The 19,070-nt window shown below is 38.6% G+C and overlaps 1 protein-coding gene across 5 annotated transcripts in view; it reads right to left on the minus strand.

Annotated features, from left to right (window-relative positions):
• The window catches only part of taf2 (TAF2 RNA polymerase II, TATA box binding protein (TBP)-associated factor), a 147,694-nt gene that overhangs the window by 82,540 nt on the left and 46,084 nt on the right, over nucleotides 1–19,070 (minus strand). For all 5 annotated transcript variants that reach the window (XM_069920591.1, XM_069920590.1, XM_069920593.1 and 2 more), the window contains exons 11-16: nucleotides 14,561–14,696; nucleotides 11,253–11,407; nucleotides 10,815–10,929; nucleotides 10,270–10,379; nucleotides 3,183–3,248; nucleotides 2,780–3,032 (exon numbers count right to left, since the gene is read on the minus strand). In XM_069920591.1, the coding sequence (XP_069776692.1) occupies nucleotides 2,780–3,032; nucleotides 3,183–3,248; nucleotides 10,270–10,379; nucleotides 10,815–10,929; nucleotides 11,253–11,407; nucleotides 14,561–14,696 (835 nt within the window). The remainder of the gene's footprint in view (nucleotides 1–2,779; nucleotides 3,033–3,182; nucleotides 3,249–10,269; nucleotides 10,380–10,814; nucleotides 10,930–11,252; nucleotides 11,408–14,560; nucleotides 14,697–19,070) is intronic.

Here is a 19,070-nt window from a genome sequence, read left to right on the forward strand (position 1 = left end):
CCAATATGCAACTTTGTCAGTGTTTACTCACTATTCACATCGACACAGTTACCAACCTGAAAAACTCATGAAATTTGTCAGACAGCACCTCCCTTTTATAGGGTGATCCTTGATTAATTCTAACTCTAAATCCAGATGAATCTTGTTCTTTACAATTGATTCTTTTTGTTTCACTAACATCAATGTTCCATTCCCCTGTATCTTTTACTAGTTACCTTCATTAAGTAATCTCCAGCAATTTCTTTTTCTCCTTATAGCAGCTTGTGATTCATCTTAACATGCCAGAATCAGAATTTATTGTCAAGAACCTGCCACAAAATTCATTATTTTGCGGCAGCATCACAGGACAAACCTTTCTCTCAACCACATTTCAAAATAACTAAAATAGTGCAAGAAAAAGACAAAGTAGTGTAGTGTCTGTAGTTCATTGTTCATTCAGAAATGCGAGGGCAGAAGGGAAGAAGCTGTCCTTGTGCTGCTAAGTGCTCATCTTCAGGTTACTGCACCATTTTCCTGATGGTAGGAGAGCGAAGAGGGCATGGTCTGGGTGGTGCGGGTCCTTGAGGATAGAGGCTGCTTTCACACCCTCTTGTCCTCGATGGAGTGAAAACTGGTGTCCGTGATGTCGTAGGCCGAGTTAACAACCCTCTGGAGGTTTTCCTGTCCTGAGCGTTATCACCTCCATACCAGACAGTGATGGAACCCAGTCAGAATGCTCTCCACAGTACACCTGTAGAAGGTTTAAAGACTTTGGTGAGATACCAAATCTCCTCAAACTCCTCACTGGCGAGCCATCTTCATGATTGCATTAACAGAGAGGATCCAGGACAAATCCTCGGAGATTGATACTCTTGAAGTTCTTGACCCTCTCCATTGCTGACCCCTTGATGAGGACTGGTGTCCATTCTCCTGATTTCCTCCTGAAGTCCACAATCATCTCCTTGGTTTTGCTAATAGTGAGTGGAAGGTTGTTGTTGTTACACCACTTAACAAGCTGATCTATCCCCCTCCCGTACACTTCATCATTGCCATCTGTGATTCTGCCAACAACTGTGGTGTCATCGGCAAATTTGCAGATAGCATTGAATTGTGCCTAACCACACAGTCATGGGTGTAGAGTAAGTAGAGCAGGGGGCTAAGCACGTAATCTTGAGGTGCGTCTGTGTTGATAGTCTGTGAAGAGGAGACGTTGTTTCCAATTCGTATTGACTGTGGCCTTCCGATGAGGAAGTACAGAAGCCTAGTGTTTGGATCTTGTTGACCAGCACTGAAGGAGTAAAGGTGATGAAGGCTGAGATGTAGTCGACAAAGAGTTGCTAAGTGGAGAGCCAATGATATTGTGTCTGCTGTGGATCAATTATGATGGTCAGCGAATCCTGAGGATTTATCCCCTTTCAAGCCTGTTAAAACATCTAATATTTCACTTACACTGGTAATTTCAATTCCACCAATTCCCTCCCTGAATTTAAATATTCAACTTAATATTGAGATGAGTATTCATTCAGGACCTCACCGGTATCCTCTGACTTCATGAACAAATTCAAAATTCTTGTATTGTCATGTAATAAAACAGAAAAGGTAATATTACACAAAATTTCCTTTAGTCTACATTAAGGCAGACAAAGATTTGCTATCAGTAGAAATTGTCCAGCGCCCCTTACAGTCAAAGAAAGAGAAGCAAAAGATAGTCCACTCTAGAGTAACTGAGTGCCATGGATTCGCCTCCAGTGCTTCCTCAGCCTCCACAGCCATACAGACTTCAGTCCAAACCATCAGCAATTCAAGCTCCAGATCCAAACCTCCGACACAATCAGGAAGCCCTCAGTACCCTTGGCATCCTCTCGCAGCCAGGTTCCGTTACCTGATACCCCTTCAGCGAGTTTCCAGCCAGCCTCCAGCAGTCCACAGCCTGGTGTGAACCCCTTGAATGCAGTTGGCAGCAGCCTCCAAGCTGCCTGGGTTCCTCCCCTTGAGTTCAACAGCTCACTGCCAGTATGTTCTTTAGCCACAGAGCCCCTCACTGGTTAGCAGCTGTGATCAATGTCCTATGGGTCCTCTCCTCTACTTCTCCTTCTCAAACAGTGGATGGTCACCTTGGTTTCTGGTTCACTGCACCAATTCTTTGCTTCCCCGGAGTCTGCAACCCCTATATGCCGCCACTGAACATAGGCGCTGCTATCTATGACCCAGATCGCGTGGTTGCAGGATTTTAAAAATAAACCATGGTCAGATCCTTAAACCGGCCGCTTAAAGCTGGATCCCCACTCTTCGCAGGTCTACAGCAGCGGCAGCGCTGCCATTACAGCAGCTTTAAACAGACTGGTACTTCGGCCCAAATGGGACCAATTTTTTTCCTGTTCACTAATCACAAAACATTTTTTCAACAAAATTACTTGCTAAGTTGCTATTTGACAGTTTAAGAAATCCAGCATTTTCTATTTTAGTTCAAAGTGAGTAGTTGTCATGTTTTATATTAGGATTTAAAAAAAATATCAGTGCACCATCACACTGTGGTACCTTCACAACTTTTTGTTACTATTTTGATGAAAGGTCTTGAAATACCAAGACAGAAGGGTATATGGAAAGGCAGGGAAAGTTATTTGCTAGCCAACATGAACATGGTGGGCAGAAGGGCCTGTTTCTGTGCTATGTGACTGATTACTCCAAATCAATTGCATAATATTCAGAAGGAAATCTATACAATTAAAGAAAATGTTACATCTAATGCATACTCAACAAAGCATTCCAATAAATCATGCAAAATTCCATCACTCTTCACCTTTGCTAGACGGAAGCAGGCATGCATTCGGACTTTGTAAAAGCACTGTTCTTGTTCCAGGATATCTGTTAGTGCTAGTCGAGATGCTGGCGTGGGAAACTTTTCCAAAGCATGAATAGATTCTTCTTGTGCAACCACATCTCTCTCATAACGAAGCTGATATTGCCACATGAAATCAGCCTGCTCAAATTCCACCTTTCTCAATACAGACATATCTGGGTCTATCCTTATCCACAGTAGTGGGGAGTCAGCACTAGAAGAAAACAAAAGTATATCTTTTAACCCCACTCAGCTATCATGAAAAGAATCAATTTTAAGTTAAATACTTGTACAAACCAAAAGCAACCTTTAAAAATTAACATTTTCACTGATAAAAAATTTTAGTACAATGAAAAAGACCTACTCCATTGCAGAAAGATCCATGTCCACTTCCTCTCCATTTAACAATGGGATCTTCTTTTTCTTATTTCTAAATGGAAAGAAAAATAACTAATAAAATAAACTCGAACTATAGCAATGATTTGTATGTCAATGTGGCCAGTAAGATTATGGATGATTGGTCATACAGTGGAAGCAATCAAAGATTACAATAGGATTAAGATGAACTGGGAGATAGACAAAGGAACAGCAAGTAAAATTTAACTTGGACAAATAAGAGGCATTGCACTTTGGCAGGTTAAACCAGGGCAGGACTACCATGATGTATGATAAGGTCCAGGGGAACAAAGTGGTGCAGAGACTTGGGATATAGGTACATAATTCCATGAAAATGACAACGCAGGTTGACGAGGTAGTGAAGTAGGCCTTCAGTGCACCTGCCCTCATTAGTCACGGCATTGGCTACAGGAACAGGGATGCCATGTTACAACTGTGCAAGATAGTCCTGAGATCACACAAAATATTGTGCACAGATTTTGTCACTTCGCTATAGGTTAGATCTCATTAAGCCGAAAAGGGTGGAGAAAAGATTCTGAAGAAAATGGTGACGCATGAGGTGGCAGTGGCTACTTCAGCTCTGTGTAATGGTAAAATTCCCTACCCTGCATGTATTGTTTATGATCATCAAAGGAAATTAGAAGTACAATATGGAATGTTACAGAGGATCGGAGTAACGATATTGACCAGCTTTAACTTATTGAAGCAAGAGAGCCAGTCTGCGTAAACCGTGGAGCAGACGCTGGAAATGTGAGGGAGGCTATTGGAGATGTGAGGGAGTTCATCGGAAGCAACGGGAGAGAAGGTAGAAGCACGGCAAATAAGCAGGTATCAGAGTTAAATTAAGAATTAACCCTTTCAGACCCACACTTTCGACAATCTTACTCACAACATCACTGAGATCAAATGCTTCACAACCATGGCTAATCAGAAACCATAGTTGGATGTAGAGGTCCATGCACTTCTCAGAGCTTGTGATGCTGCCTTCAGGACAGGAGACAAGATGGCACCAAGATCACCCAGGCCTAAATTCTCCCATATAATATAGAAGGCAAAACATGGGTACTCACAGATCCAAAGAGAGCAACACAAGGCACATGTGGCAAGGGATCAAATCTATAACATCTTTCTTTGGCTTGGCTTCGCGGACGAAGATTTATGGAGGGGGTAAAAGTCCACGTCAGCTGCAGGCTCGTTTGTGGCTGACAAGTCCGATGCGGGACAGGCAGACACAGTTGCAGCGGCTGCAGGGGAAAATTGGTTGGTTGGGGTTCGGTGTTGGGTTTTTCCTCCTTTGCCTTTTGTCAGTGAGGTGGGCTCTGCGGTCTTCTTCAAAGGAGGTTGCTGCCCGCCAAACTGTGAGGCGCCAAGATGCACGGTTTGAGGCGATATCAGCCCACTGGCGGTGGTCAATGTGGCAGGCACCAAGAGATTTCTTTAGGCAGTCCTTGTACCTTTTCTTTGGTGCACCTCTGTCACGGTGGCCAGTGGAGAGCTCGCCATATAACATACCATGCAAGTAAAAGACAATGACACCTCTCTTAAATTTAAATTTCAACTGTGACGAATGTGCTATGATTAATCTTTAGTCTAGTTATAGACTATATAGTCTATAGTTAAAACTATATTTCATAGAGTGGAACCCCGATTTAACCTGACCTGATTTAACACGAATCCAGATGAGTCAATGGACTCGGACATCAGGCTGCCACTGGAAGCGAGTAAAGGTATTTGGGAATGCCATGAGCAATGGGGACTTGGGGCCGCCGCAAGCAGTGGGGACAGTCAGTTTACTAAAAATGAATTTATGTTTTAATTTCAATGTAACTACAATGATTTATTGAAACCTCAATTTAGCACGACCCCGCTTTTCTTGCGATGTGATTTTTTTTTGGACCCAAACTATTGCATTATAACAGGTTCAACTGATATGTATATATATTTTAATAAGTTAGGTGGACAGGGCTCATTTACATTCTACAGACACATGGTTTTTTGCAGTTGTTAATTGGTTTCAACACAAGACAATAAATTAGCATTTTAAACACACAAAGTTCTTTGAGATGGAAGATTCAAAGCTATTTGCAGAGACGGAATGGCTGCTGATTGAAGTTGAAGCCAAGAGATTAAAGGATTTATGATGAGATACTGAACACAATAGGTGTTATCTCAGAAGCAACTCTGTAAACGCACAGCCATTTTGTGTCCATGTAGGCAGACATCACGAAAGCATAAGTGAACAGAAATGTTTTTAAGCACATAAGTGTTGAGACATTATGAGCTTCAAAGACAGAAATTATGTCACATGCCATGTGACATGCAAAATTTTCAAGAAATATATTATCGAAATGAGAGACAAAGAAGTCAGTTTAGAGAGGCTCACAGTCCTGTTCAAACAGGATTGAAAGCAGCAATATTTCCTGCAGAGGGGAAAAAGCTGCCAATGTGTGACTCCCAATGAAAGGGGAACACAGAAAAGTGGATATCAAAAGGGATACCACTTTCCAATTCCTCTTTTAAAAATAAGGAGTGTAGCCTCATTGTGGAAGAAAACTGAGGACAGAAGATAGATCTGAATATTGACTTCCTGGAAAGACAGGACTTGTATGATCCTATTCTCAGGAGATACAACATGAGTGGCTTTTAAATAAGTAACACCACTTCATACAAACCCTCTGTGATTCTATTATTTATTTAACAGTTTATTTCTTTTTATATATTTATTTACTATATGTACTGCATAGGTATTGTTTGCTTGTATGTGTGTTATGTATGTTTGTATGCTTTTGCACTGAGGACTGGAGAACGTTGTTTCAATTGTGCCATCAGATGATAATAAACTTGAACTTGAGAAAAGATTCAGGAGAATGTTGCTGGCACTGGCGGTATTGAATTATAAGGAAGATTGCAGATGATGTGAAGATTTGAGGTGTTGTGAATAATGTAGAATGTTGATTTAGGTTATAACGAGATAGAGGCAGGATGCAGAATTGGGCAGAGAAGTGGCAGATGAAGTTCAATATGGAAAAGTGTGAAGTGAAACATTTTCAAAGGTTGAAATTGAAAGCATTGATTTCAAATTGAAATGGATAATGGCAGGATGCTTAGTAGTGTGGAAGAACACAAAAATCTTCGAGTTCAAGTCCATTGATCCTTCAAGGTTGCTATTAAAGTTGATAGGGTGGTTATGAATATGAGCCTTCATTAGTGGGGGACTGAGTTTTAGAATCATAAGACAATGTTTCAGCACTATAAAACTATGGTTAGACCACACTTTAGAGTATTATGTTCAGTTCTGGTCATCTCATTATATGATGTGGAAACTATAGAGAGGATGCAGAGGAGATTTACCAAGATGTTGCCTGGATTGAAGAGTCTATCGAGTGCAGAAAGATTTACCACTCTTGGACTTTTCTCTGTAGAATGATGGAGGAGGAGAGCAATTTAAAAAGTGTAAATTATGAGAGGTATAAATAGGGTGGACAACCAGCACCATTTTCCAAGGGAGGCAATGGCCAATACCAGAGGATATCACTAATATCACTGCATTGAGGTGAATGCAGGAAAGTTTAGGGAACTTTCTCAGAGCTTGTGATGCTGCCTTCAGGACAGGAGACAAGATGGCACCAAGATCACCCAGGCCTAAATTCTCCCATATAATATAGAAGGCAAAACATGGGTACTCACAGATCCAAAGAGAGCAACACAAGGCACATGTGGCAAGGGATCAAATCTATAATATACCATGCAAGTAAAAGACAATGACTCCTCTCTTAAATTTAAATTTCAACTGTGATGAATGTGCTATGATTAATCTTTAGTCTAGTTATAGACTATATAGTCTATAGTTAAAACTATATTTCATAGAGTGGAACCCCGATTTAACCTGACCTGATTTAACACGAATCCAGATGAGTCAATGGACTTAGAGAATGGTGGGTTCTTGGAATGAACTGCCAAGGGTGGTGGTAGGGGGCTGGTACAATAAGGACACTTAAATGTCTCTTAGATAGGCACATAGATGCAAGAAAAAATAATTATGGGATATGAGGTTGGGAAGGATTAAATTGATGCTGCAATAGGCTTATATTGGTAGGCACAATATTGTGGGTCTGAGGGTCCATACTGTGCTGCACTTCTCTACGTTATAAGCATAAAATGAGTTATTCAGCTTTCTGTATTTTTTCTTCTTCAAAATTGAATGTCTTTTGCATATTACTCCTACTAATAAAAAGGCAATATTGTTTCTCTGGAAGCATTTCATCCTTTTGCGTAATTCAACAAGAATTGACATTTATCCTGCATGCTAGGTGCTAATCCAAATATATAAAGGTGCTAATGCATATTTTATTTATTCCAAGTAGCAAAGAGAAAAAAATTAAAAATAATTCAAAGACCAGTGAATTAATATCACAGGTTGATTCAAAAAGATATCATTAAAAGTCAGCTTATGGAATAAACTACATTACTGATTTTGATTATATTTTTATACATTCAAATTTGCATTAATTTTCTTACAGGCATTTTCTTTGTCAAAGAAATTTCAAGGTGTTATAATTTATTGCACATTACACATTAAGAAGTGCAAATTTTGGAGGAGTCACGTGATGGAGTAGTGGCCGGACGGTGAACTCCAGCCCTCTCCAGAAAAGTCGGGAAAAACAAAGGAAAACACAAAGGCACAGAAATAAAAGTTACAGAAAAGTGAGTATAAAGGTGGAAAGAAGATGGCGACAAAAAAAGAAAAATCGAAAGCAACGGTAAGAAGAGAGGAAGAGAAGACAAAAGAGGAAAAAGGTGAAGGCCTTACCTGTCCGAAGAGGCCCGCTGCGGAGAGAGAAACCCGCTCCCTCAGGTCGGTAAATAATGGACTACAAAAATGGCTCGCAGAGCCGAGTAAAAGTGCGCGATGCGAATGAAAAAAAACACACCGACGGGAGGGGGGACCAGCTGGGGAGTCGATCTCCACAGCCGGCAACGACAGCTGCAGAACACCTGCAGCAAGAAGAGACCACAGAAGACAATAGAAACAAGAAAGAAGAGGAGGAAAGGGCACCAAAGAAACAACAGATGGCCAACCCAGAGGAAGAAGAAGAGGAAGAGGAAGAGTACAGAGAAATAGAAGAAGAAAAGAAAGGCAAGATAAAGGATATACTTGCTCTTATTAAAGGATACATGGAGTCATTTAAAGAATGGCAAACACAGGAATTTAAGGATTTAAGAGAAAGAATAAACAACACAGAAGAGAAAATAAATAAAATGGAGATGACCTTAACAGAAATGGGAAAGAAAATGGACAAGATGGAAGAGCGGGCAGTAGCAGCAGAAATGGAGGTAGAAGACTTAAAAAAGAAATTGGAGAAATCTAATAAAAAAACTAAAGAGACACAAGAACTACTAGCTCAAAAAATAGATACAATGGAAAACCATAACAGAAGAAATAACATAAAGATAGTGGGCCTTAAGGAAGATGAAGAAGGCAAGAATATGAGGGAGTTTATAAAAGAGTGGATCCCTAAGACCCTAGGATGTCCAGAACTACAGCAAGAAATGGAAATAGAAAGGGCACATAGAGTATTGGCCTCTAAACCACAACCACAACAAAAACCAAGATCTATTGTAGTAAAATTCCTAAGATATACTACAAGAGAAAAGGTACTGGAGAAGACAATGGAAAAAGTAAGAGAGGGCAACAAACCACTGGAGTATAAAGGGCAAAAAAATCTTCATTTATCCAGATATAAGTTTTGAACTCCTAAAGAAGAGAAAAGAGTTCAATACAGCAAAGGCGATTTTATGGAAGAAAGGGTATAAATTTATACTAAAGCATCCAGCGGCATTGAAAATATTTATTCCAGGACAACAAAACAGACTATTCTCGGATCCAGAAGAAGCACGAAAATTTGCAGAACAATTACAAAAATAGACTGAGGGAGGAAGACAGGTAATGAGAGTTAAAATGATCACGATTGATATGTATGTGGGTAAAGACAAAAATAGACTGAGGGATGAAGACGGGTAATGAGAGTAAAAATGATCACGATTGATATGTATGCGGGTAAAGAGGTATAAGAGTGAATAGAGACAATGAGCATACGTGAATGTATCTGTACTTAGAGGAAAATATAGATAGTATAGACAAGAATTAATAAGGGAAGGTAATGGAATAGAGAGAATAAAGAGGGAATTAAAAGAGTGACCTTTGTGACATATGAAAAGTGAAATCTTTTCTGGGGGGGGCGGGGTGGGGGGAAATAGCGGTCACTGCAAAATCAGTTGACGCTTGCGAGTGGATTCGCAAATCCAAATGGAGAGGGGAGATGTGGTTGTCCGACAAGGGATAAAGGACAACTCAGGAGGTGAAGGGGAGATTGGGGATAAATAAGATAGAAATAGGAGAATAAGGAAAATGTTGGATGTTGTAGGAATTTTGTCTTATAAAGAGTTGAAAATAAGAAAACAGAAATGGAAAAGGAGGAAAGGTAATGATGGAAAAACGGAAAGAGAAGATAAACAAGATATAAAAGGGCTACGCTGAACTATATGACTTTAAATATTAATGGAATACATAACCAAATTAAAAGGAAGAAACTACTAAATTTAAATGAATAAATGTATTCCATTAGAAAAAATAACATATAGGTTAAGAAATAATATTGAAATATTCGAACAAGTATAGGAGCCTTACATTAAATACAATAGCGAAAACCTACCGGGGACAAACATTACCTAAGTTGATGGAAGGAGAAGGAAAGAAAAGAATGGACTCAGTAGAATTTCTGGTGTAATTTTGTTGAATGACAACATTGTCTGACTGGCTTAATGCAACCTAGATTGTATACCTAAAATGGATGAGAGGGGGGGTGGGGGGGTGGCTTGGGAGGAAGGGGGGGAGGGAGAAAAAGTCACTGTATATGTGTGAAAAAGAAATAGTGTATATCATGGATGATGTGATTTATGGTGTGAAAAATAAAAAATTTTAAAAAAAAAGTGCAAATTTTAAAATTAGAAGATCTTTAGCGTTACACATGACTTTCCCAGACACTAATACTTACCGTCTGCTTTTAGAATGGCAAGGTATATCATGTTTTAGGCTGTTTTCTTCAATTTGTAGAGTGTGGTTAAATGAGCCATCAAGTTCTTGAACGGTAACTTTCAATGGTCCCTAAGAAGGGTTAAGAATGTTTGTGGAATAAGTTATATACAACAAACCTTTCATTTAAAATGGCAAAATGTCCCAGATCACTTCAAAGGAGTAGGTTCAAATGAAAATGTTGATGCCTAACCACATAAGGAGACATGGAGGCAGATAATCAACAGTTTGGTCAAAGAGGTACATTTTAACAAGCAGAAAGCACAGGAACTAATGACTTATGAATTAGCATTTTCCAAAGCAACTTGCTGGATTCACTGTGCACATTTCTGCTTGAAGACAGCCATCAAATATTTGATCAATCAGTGTAGAGTTCAACTATTTTAGTTGAGAACATGCATCATTTGAACATACTGTGAGATTCAAAGCTGGAGTCTGCATGATTTAAGAGATTCAAATTTAGGGACTAAACTTATCAATCATAAAGTTGTATTTAATTGCTCTTACCACATATTTTTGAGTTCCCAATGAAGTATAATCTTGCTTTAGTTCCAGTTCCAGAATGTTCCTTTTCCTATTAAATGCAAAGCTGCCAAAGAACTTCACTACACCACTCTGGTCACTGCATCATATAATTAAGGATTTTTCAAGTATTGAACATTTTAACTAAGTCTGACTGTTGTCATATTCAAAAAGATTACCAAGGCAAGCTGAATATGCAACACCTGCCTCTGAATTAACAGCACAGACTTGCAAAACAAAAAAAAAGCAGAGTTGAGGGAAAAGGAGTGTGTTTGTATTTTATGGTAGTTATCTGTCACACATGGAATGATCTGTCTTCTGGAAGAGAAACATTAAAGAACAATAATTGAGTGCCAATCCAAAGTTCTGATCATTATAACTGATCAAATTTTCAAACTTAATGTGAAAACTCTCAAAGGATACACCCATTGCTTTATTAGAGGTTGAATGTCTTTTCCAGAAACATTTGAAATTGATTTTAAAAATCCACTCGTCGAAAGCAGCATCTGGCTCCACATGTGTGACTGAAACTTCTGTGAAGAAGCAGTGCTGGCCAAACTCAACAACTTGTTGAAGACCTAAAGAAGTGAACAAACTTTGTTGGATGGCAATAGCCAATTTTGCTACTACAAAGTTTACAGTATTTGGAAGCAACAAGATTTAGTTGATGAATGCCTACAGTTTATTTATCCTAACAGTGGTTTCCATAGATTCATTATTTTTACATTCCAGGTCTTAAAATACTCCAATGAAGTATCAATAAAAAAAAGGATAATACTCTTCAACAAATCTTTCCTTATTTCGTTAAGAACCAAAATATTGCAGTGCACAATTTTAAGGCAATAATTATTTAGCAGGTAAAATGATGAGTTTATTGCCATATACATAATGCCTTTTACACAGAGATTATTATGTGCTGCAGCCAAACCGGTACTTTGTTTTAAAAAAATCCAATAGTATACACTAAATTACCATATGGAAAGAGATAATAAATATGAAATATTGATTATAAAAATTCAATTAGTGTAGCGCAAGGAAAAAAAGTGTAGATTAATTGTGCAGACAGAACTTTTTATGGTGCCAGAGTAGTTCAGGTTTAGGGCAATAAGGGGAGGTTTAAAAGCTTGATTGCTGTTGGCAAAGGCTGTTCTTGAACGTGGAGATGTTGGACTCAGACCTTGTTCCTGTACTTTGTTCCTGAAGGTGGCAGCAAGAAGAGGTTATAACCAGGAGGGTTTATGAGGGTCGTTTATGATGTTGGTTGACTTCTTAAGGCAGTGTCTTACATAGATGCTTTCAATAAATGGTTGTGAAAGAGTTGGCAATATTTGCTACCTTCTGCATGTTCCTACATTTCTGGACATTCAAATTACCAAACCAGGCTCTGAGTAAACCACTGGTATACTTTCCACAGTACACAATAGAAGCTTGATAGTGTATTAAATAACATGCCAAATTCTCCTCAGAGTAAGTAGAGGCATTGATGTGCTTCTTCACCTGCTGTGCAGGTTCCAGGAGAGATCCTCTGATATATTGATTCCCAGGAACTTAAAGGTAGTCACCCTGCCCTATCAACATAGATAGGCGTGTGGTCCCGAGGCCTCTTGCTTCCTAAAATCAACAATGAGCTCCTTGGTCTTGGTGTTGTTGAGAGCAAGATTACTGTTCTGGCATCACCTAACCTGATTCTCGATCTCCATGCTTTATTCTAATTCATCATTTCCTGTTATTCGGTCACCAATAGTGGTGTCACCAGCAAATTTATAGATTGCGTGCAAGTCAAACTTAGCTATGTTGTCATGAATGTAAAGGAAATAGTGTGGGGGATGAACAATACAGGAGCACATGTTGCCAATCTGTATTGACTGGTGGCTGCTGATATGGAAGTTGAAGATCCTGTTGCAAAAGGGCGAATGTAGTCCCAGATCCCAGAGATTGATCATACATTTTGCCTAACTTAGATGTTCTTGTGGTCTGCAAGTGCAATCTGAGAACTTACAACTGGTGATGGTTTAAATTTAAATTGAATGAAGTGAAATCTTTAGGACATCTTTGCCTGGGGGTAAAGGATATTGATAATGCCCAATTTGCAGTAAAACTTCTGTCACTTTAGAGGTAAGAACATTGGCAATGTGCAGCAACAAGGGCTAAGGGTAACTGAGATACTGATTACTCATGATATAAATGAATAGCACAAGAAGTTTAAATATGTTGTATTGAATACTGAAGGATAAAAATTTCTGCACATCTTCCTTAATTATGCTCTGCAGGAATTGATGGTCTGAATTTTTCTGACAATTTTGTGGGGTGGCACAGTTAGCTTAGCAGTTAGTGAAATGGTATTACAGCGCCAGCAATCTGGGTTCAAATCTGACACTGATTGTACAGAGTTTATATGTTCTACCCATGTCTGCATTGGACTCAGTTTCCTTCTTGTTCTTCAAAAAAATTACAGGGATTGTAGGTTATTTGGTGTATTTTCCAGACACGAACTCATGGGACAGAAGGGCCTATTATCATGCTAAATTTAAATGGAAGCATGCTGTGTCTACATTGTCAAATATGGAAGTCCCAAACTTATATACAGTTTTCAAAGGGTGAACCTGTTTGCTGAGTTAGACAATATACTCCACAAGGGAGAAAAAAAACACCTCTCAATTTCTGCCTTGATCAGGTGTAGGGTGGCCTGACGACTAGTTTTAGGCCAGACATTTTGGCTTTTTAGACTTCTGTCCTCTGTCCGGCGCCACTTCGAGCCAGACGTTAATTTGTCATCTATTTGGTAATGTAGGCCCTACACCCACAAATGGACGACAAATTAAGGGACAGAAAGGATACTTACTGTGAAATGTGGCATCCCAGAGTCCATAGGCTGTGCACAACCATGTTTCTTCTCGAGCACATTTGCGAGTGCTGGCTGCCACATGCACAATGAGAGGGGGTGGGGGGGGGAGTGTGACAGCGACGCATGAAAATTCATTGCAGGTAAGCCTCACCAACAAACCCCCCCCCACCCCCGCAAAGAGACCCTGCATGTCCTCCATTTTGGAAAGTTGGAAATGGCCACCCTAATCAGGTGTGAGATGTGTAACCCTTTTAATTCAATGGGGATTAAAAGTTTGAAAAGAGCATAAAGGGAGATTGAAACTTTCTCATTATTCTTCATAACTATTTCAAGAATTTTACTAATTTAATTTTCAATAACCTTTAAGGATCTCTAAATATCAGTGGCATTTAAAAACCTTCAAGGGTTTGGCAACTAGGAGCAAGGCTTTTCCAGCTCTCACATCTATCAGGGGTGCTTCAAGGTTTATATTCTTAATTGGACCATAAGAAGCCCTGCTTCTGTTCAGGCCATGGCTCTAGAGTACAGGATACCTTAGGCTGGAGACACAGCAACTCCATATTCATACCAGGAAAGCCTACAGTGATTAATTCTGGGCAGCAGGTTATATCTCCAAATAATTATATAGCTCTGGGAGCTAAGCTATAACTTTGACTAAAGCCTGCATCAGAATTAGTGAATACCATGTCACAAAAGTTGCTGGATATATGTTGCCGATTTTCATTGAGACTAGTAGCCAGTTCCATCTTTTAACAGCTGACATAAAAATCAAAGCTTGAATTTTAATGGCTGCAAATGCAGAGAATCTTAAGAGGAAAACAATAAATACGTTCGGACTTCAGGACACTTCTCTTCAAGACCTAAGTTAATTCATTTTCATACAAACCTGAAGCATGAATTCCATGCTGATCCTGTTTTCAATTAGTCGCATTACAAGGTGAGCTTTGCACTGAAACATCTTGTAATACTTCCAGGACAAAGTATGTGGATGGCGAATTGAAAAGTGCAGGTGTGGTGCTGGTCTATAGGGTTTAAAAAGAACAAAAATATTTCTTCTATTGTACCAAATGGAACAGCAATATTTCACAAAGATTTTAATGCTATTTAAGTAAACAAAAAGTCACTGTTTTTAAAAAAAATTTCAAGTTCAAGTATGCATTACATTAAATACAACATAAATTTCAAACAAAAATCCATAAAAATCTATTAGGTCTTCACTAATGGGTATTAAAGAAATTCTATCAAGCTAGTTACCCCTCTTAGTGTACCCTGAAGATTACTGATACCTTACAGCCCTCTGGGGCTTCTGTGTACTTTAAAAAGGATACCCACTCGAACTTTGTGCTGCTATGCTGAGAACCAAGCTCTCCTGGAGCAAGGAAATAATGATCTCTTTGCTGCCCACCAAGTCAGCATCTAATAACTAATTGTGAGAATGTGGGAATCAGGGATGCCCCAGGCCCATGGCGACAACCAGCAGTAACCCTTTGGTTGACAGACTTCCGAAATCCAACGGTCTCCATTATTAACCGCTGCTGGATGTGATGAAGTTCCTGTCCTCAGAAATATCTGCATTCACCATTTTGATGCTGCTTATGGCTCATCCAGAAGGAAACCATTCTTTACTGGCTCAGTGGCTCACAGGAGTGAGATTACCAACCATTTGGGAACAGCACAGCTTGTGAGGCATTGAAGACAGGAGCACATGCCAATTTCTTAGCAAAACAGCAGTCAGTCATGCATCTCTCTATATAATATACATGACCCCTTTTAAAGCTAATTCTACTTGTGCTCTCATTCCTGACAACTCATCCTTTTTTTTAATCCATGATCAAGTCATTGGAAGACTACTGAATTCAAATGAGATGACCAGAAAAGGGAACAAAACTGGAATGTCTTCATGATGAGGAAGTGATAAGAATTTCAAGGCAAAACAGGAAAATACTGAAATACTAAAATTCCAACCATGTAATAGAGTCACAGATAGAAGGAAACATTATAATGAGATGCAAATCAACACACAGATTTGGAAAATCTAAAATAAATAAATGCTGAAAGACCTTTCTGAAAAGGTTATCACTTCATTTTTTTATCTATTTGAAAATGGCTGTTTATAACCTTTGAGCATTTGTCATGTAAATTTAATCTCTCTAATTTCCATTTTTTTCAGATATTTACAGGTTAGAGATTATCTGAGAAACCAATTTACTATTTTTCTGTTCTCCCATGATAGTAATTGTATTGACTTATTTTTGGTTAAATCCTTATCAAAAGGGTTTATTAGGATTCATTTATGGATTAATTTCTAAAATACGTTGCTTTTCTATGAGTAAAATTAAGAGTGCTTGGGAGAGTGACTTACAGACTATTCTTTCTAAGGATATATGGACCAAAAGTTTAAAAATGGTCCATTCCTCTTCCATTTGTGCCATCATTCAATTATTCAATTCAAGATTCAATTCACAGAGCACATTTATGCAAAGATAAATTAGCTAAGATTTTTCCTATTATCAGCCTTGTATGTGACAGATGTCATAATGGAGTTGCTTCTTTATTTCATATGTTTTGGCCCTGTTCAGCATTAGATCACTATTGGAAGGAAGTTTTTAATGCATTTTCTCATATTTTCTTGGTTCTCATCCCATTACAGTTTATTTGGTGTGGTGATAGAGAATAGTTGACGATCGGTGTTGAATTGCCTTGTGATAGCTTTTGCCACTTTAATGGCTAGAACATGTATTTTGCTAAGATGGAAGGATTCTAATCATTCCAGTTATGCACAATGGATGACCTTATCATGCTTGAACCTCTAGAAGATTGCATGTAATGTTTTGAAAATTGAAGTTAGGTTTATAAAATGTGGCACATTTTTATGTCATATCTTAATGTTGAATGAATAATACAGTGGTTTAGTATTTTGTATGTAACATACAAAGCATTTCTAGTCTCTTCCTGTACTTACTTATTTACCTATAAGGCAATTCTCCAATGTACTATTACTATTATCCTTTTGGCGGTTTAAGGTGTCCCAGCGGCTTTATCTTTTTTTTTAGTTGGGGGGGGGGGGGGGGTATAGATTTAGGATTAATTAGTTACAGGTTTTTTTCTACAGGAAGAGATATAATATTGAACTCTGTTTATTATATTTAGTTGCGACGTTCATTTTTATTCTAGGATACATTGTAATTATTCTGTATCTGTTCAGCATATTTTTCTTGTTCTGACACTTTTTGTGTCTATACATAAAAAATTCAATTAAAAATTTTTTAAAAAGACCACTCTGACAAAATGTCTTTTACCTGAAATGTCAACACAAATATTATAGCTAATTTTATTTTTTACGCTCAACAATAACTACTAATTTTAAGGCATGGTGACATACTAGTTGCAAAATAGATGATAATCCAGAAGCCTGACAAATTATATGGTTTCATGAATTTATATCCCATAATGACAACTGAATAATACAAAAACCAATGGTGTCTGTAATATTTGAGCTATGAAAATACACCACAATCTTTTTTTTTACAAAAACTGGTTCATTAATTCTTAAAATCCATCACATTAATTCCTTTGATCGAGAGAAAGATGATTACGATTGCCAGTGACACAAACGAACGAGTTGATGGTGGAAGGAAGGGCGGAAATCTGGTCAACCAGAATCATGGTGAAAGTAGCCATTTTAGTTCATGGTCATCTATCCTCACAGCCCCAAGACACTGCTGCAATTTCTCATAACAATGTCCTAAGATTAGTCATCAATTAGCCTCCTTCCATTCTAATATCATTAGAGAGAATATTTATGGACAATTTCACCATCAATTTGTGTCTCCTCAGAGACACCACTTCCTTTGCTCGTACCCCAGCCCTCAACATTCTGAGGGAAGTGAAGCTCAGCACTGATCAGAAATGAAACTGAACAAGACAAGCAAATGATTACAAAAATCAGGTCTGAAGCGAGGTATCCTATACGTCAAAGTCTTTCCACTATCTACAAGGCACACATCAATGTGATGCAATATGTTCCACTTCTCTGGACAAATGCAGCTGTAACAACACTCAAGAAGCTCAATACCATCCAGGACAAAACAGTGCACATCAATGACCTCACAATTATCACAAACATCCTCCAACACTGGCATATCATGACTGGAACTACAAAATACATGACAATTACTGACTTAGGCTACAACAATAGAACCCTTAAAATTTGCAACTGCACATGATTTACTACCACCTGCCAGTTCCCCTTCAAGTCGCATGCCATTCTCATGTGGAAATGCATCATCATTCCTTAAAATCAATTTGAGCATCAACTTCTCTAATTTCCAATAAACCCTCCCCCATGTCTCTCTCTTTCCCAATCCCTGACTCCTATCCTCCAGTTCCCCAGCCCCTTCTCTTCCACCACAGACCTACCTTCTTCCACAAGAAATTAAAAATAGACAATAAATACTGTCTTTACCAATGTCAACAGAATGTGAATAACCATGTTTTTTAAATGATGAAAATTTAATGGCTACATTAAAATAAACTCATGCTTTTTCTGATAAATGCAGATAGGCACATCAGATCACAGTTTACAGCAAATTTGATGAAAAAAAGCAACAAGGGAGTGCAGCAAATAAAACAAGAGGGGTAAATTGCACAGAAGCAAGCCATTCACTGTTCATATTGATGGCAGAACATCCAGCATAAAAACAAGCACCTCAGTCCACTATGACTGTTCAAATAATTTGTACCAATCTTATCGTTCTTCTCACACCCCACCCTAAATTCTTACAGTGGAGGCATTTTATAGTAGCCAATTAATCATCCAATCAGCATATTTTGGGGATGTGGGAGGAAATCACAGCACCCAAGAGAAAGCATGCAGTCACAGGGAGAAAATACAAGGTCTGCACAAACAGCGACCAAGGTCAGGAACGAGCCTGACCTCTGGAGCTGAGGCCGCAGTATTAATGGCTGTACCACTGTAAAAGAATGTTGCTAGCTTTAATTGAGTGCTGGAATATTAACAGCTTAATAAAATTGATGTTAATAGATGGATAATTTAAATGCTCTGAGAAATTTTAAATTAGAAATACAAAAACCATATTATGCATTTTCACCAATAATCAAGAAGGGGTGTGGCCATGCAAAGGACTTCGACAGATGTGTTTTGACCAAGCTCTCTGTGGAGTATTAAAGACGGTTAAAATCTTAAAATTAAGAATTTTTTCCCTAAAAATGGACAAAATAAGTACTAAGAAACCAAGGCAGCCGAGAAAAAAAATCAAGGAAGTTTCTACTCAGCCAGGAACATCAAACGAAAGTCCAAAAGGGAGCAGCGTAAGAGTGGCCTCGGGAATGGCATACCCCAGCAGAGCTGGGGAGTCATGACAAGAACTAAATAT

This window comes from Narcine bancroftii, chromosome 2, assembly GCF_036971445.1.
Source record: "Narcine bancroftii isolate sNarBan1 chromosome 2, sNarBan1.hap1, whole genome shotgun sequence".
Classification (NCBI taxonomy): domain Eukaryota; kingdom Metazoa; phylum Chordata; class Chondrichthyes; order Torpediniformes; family Narcinidae; genus Narcine; species Narcine bancroftii.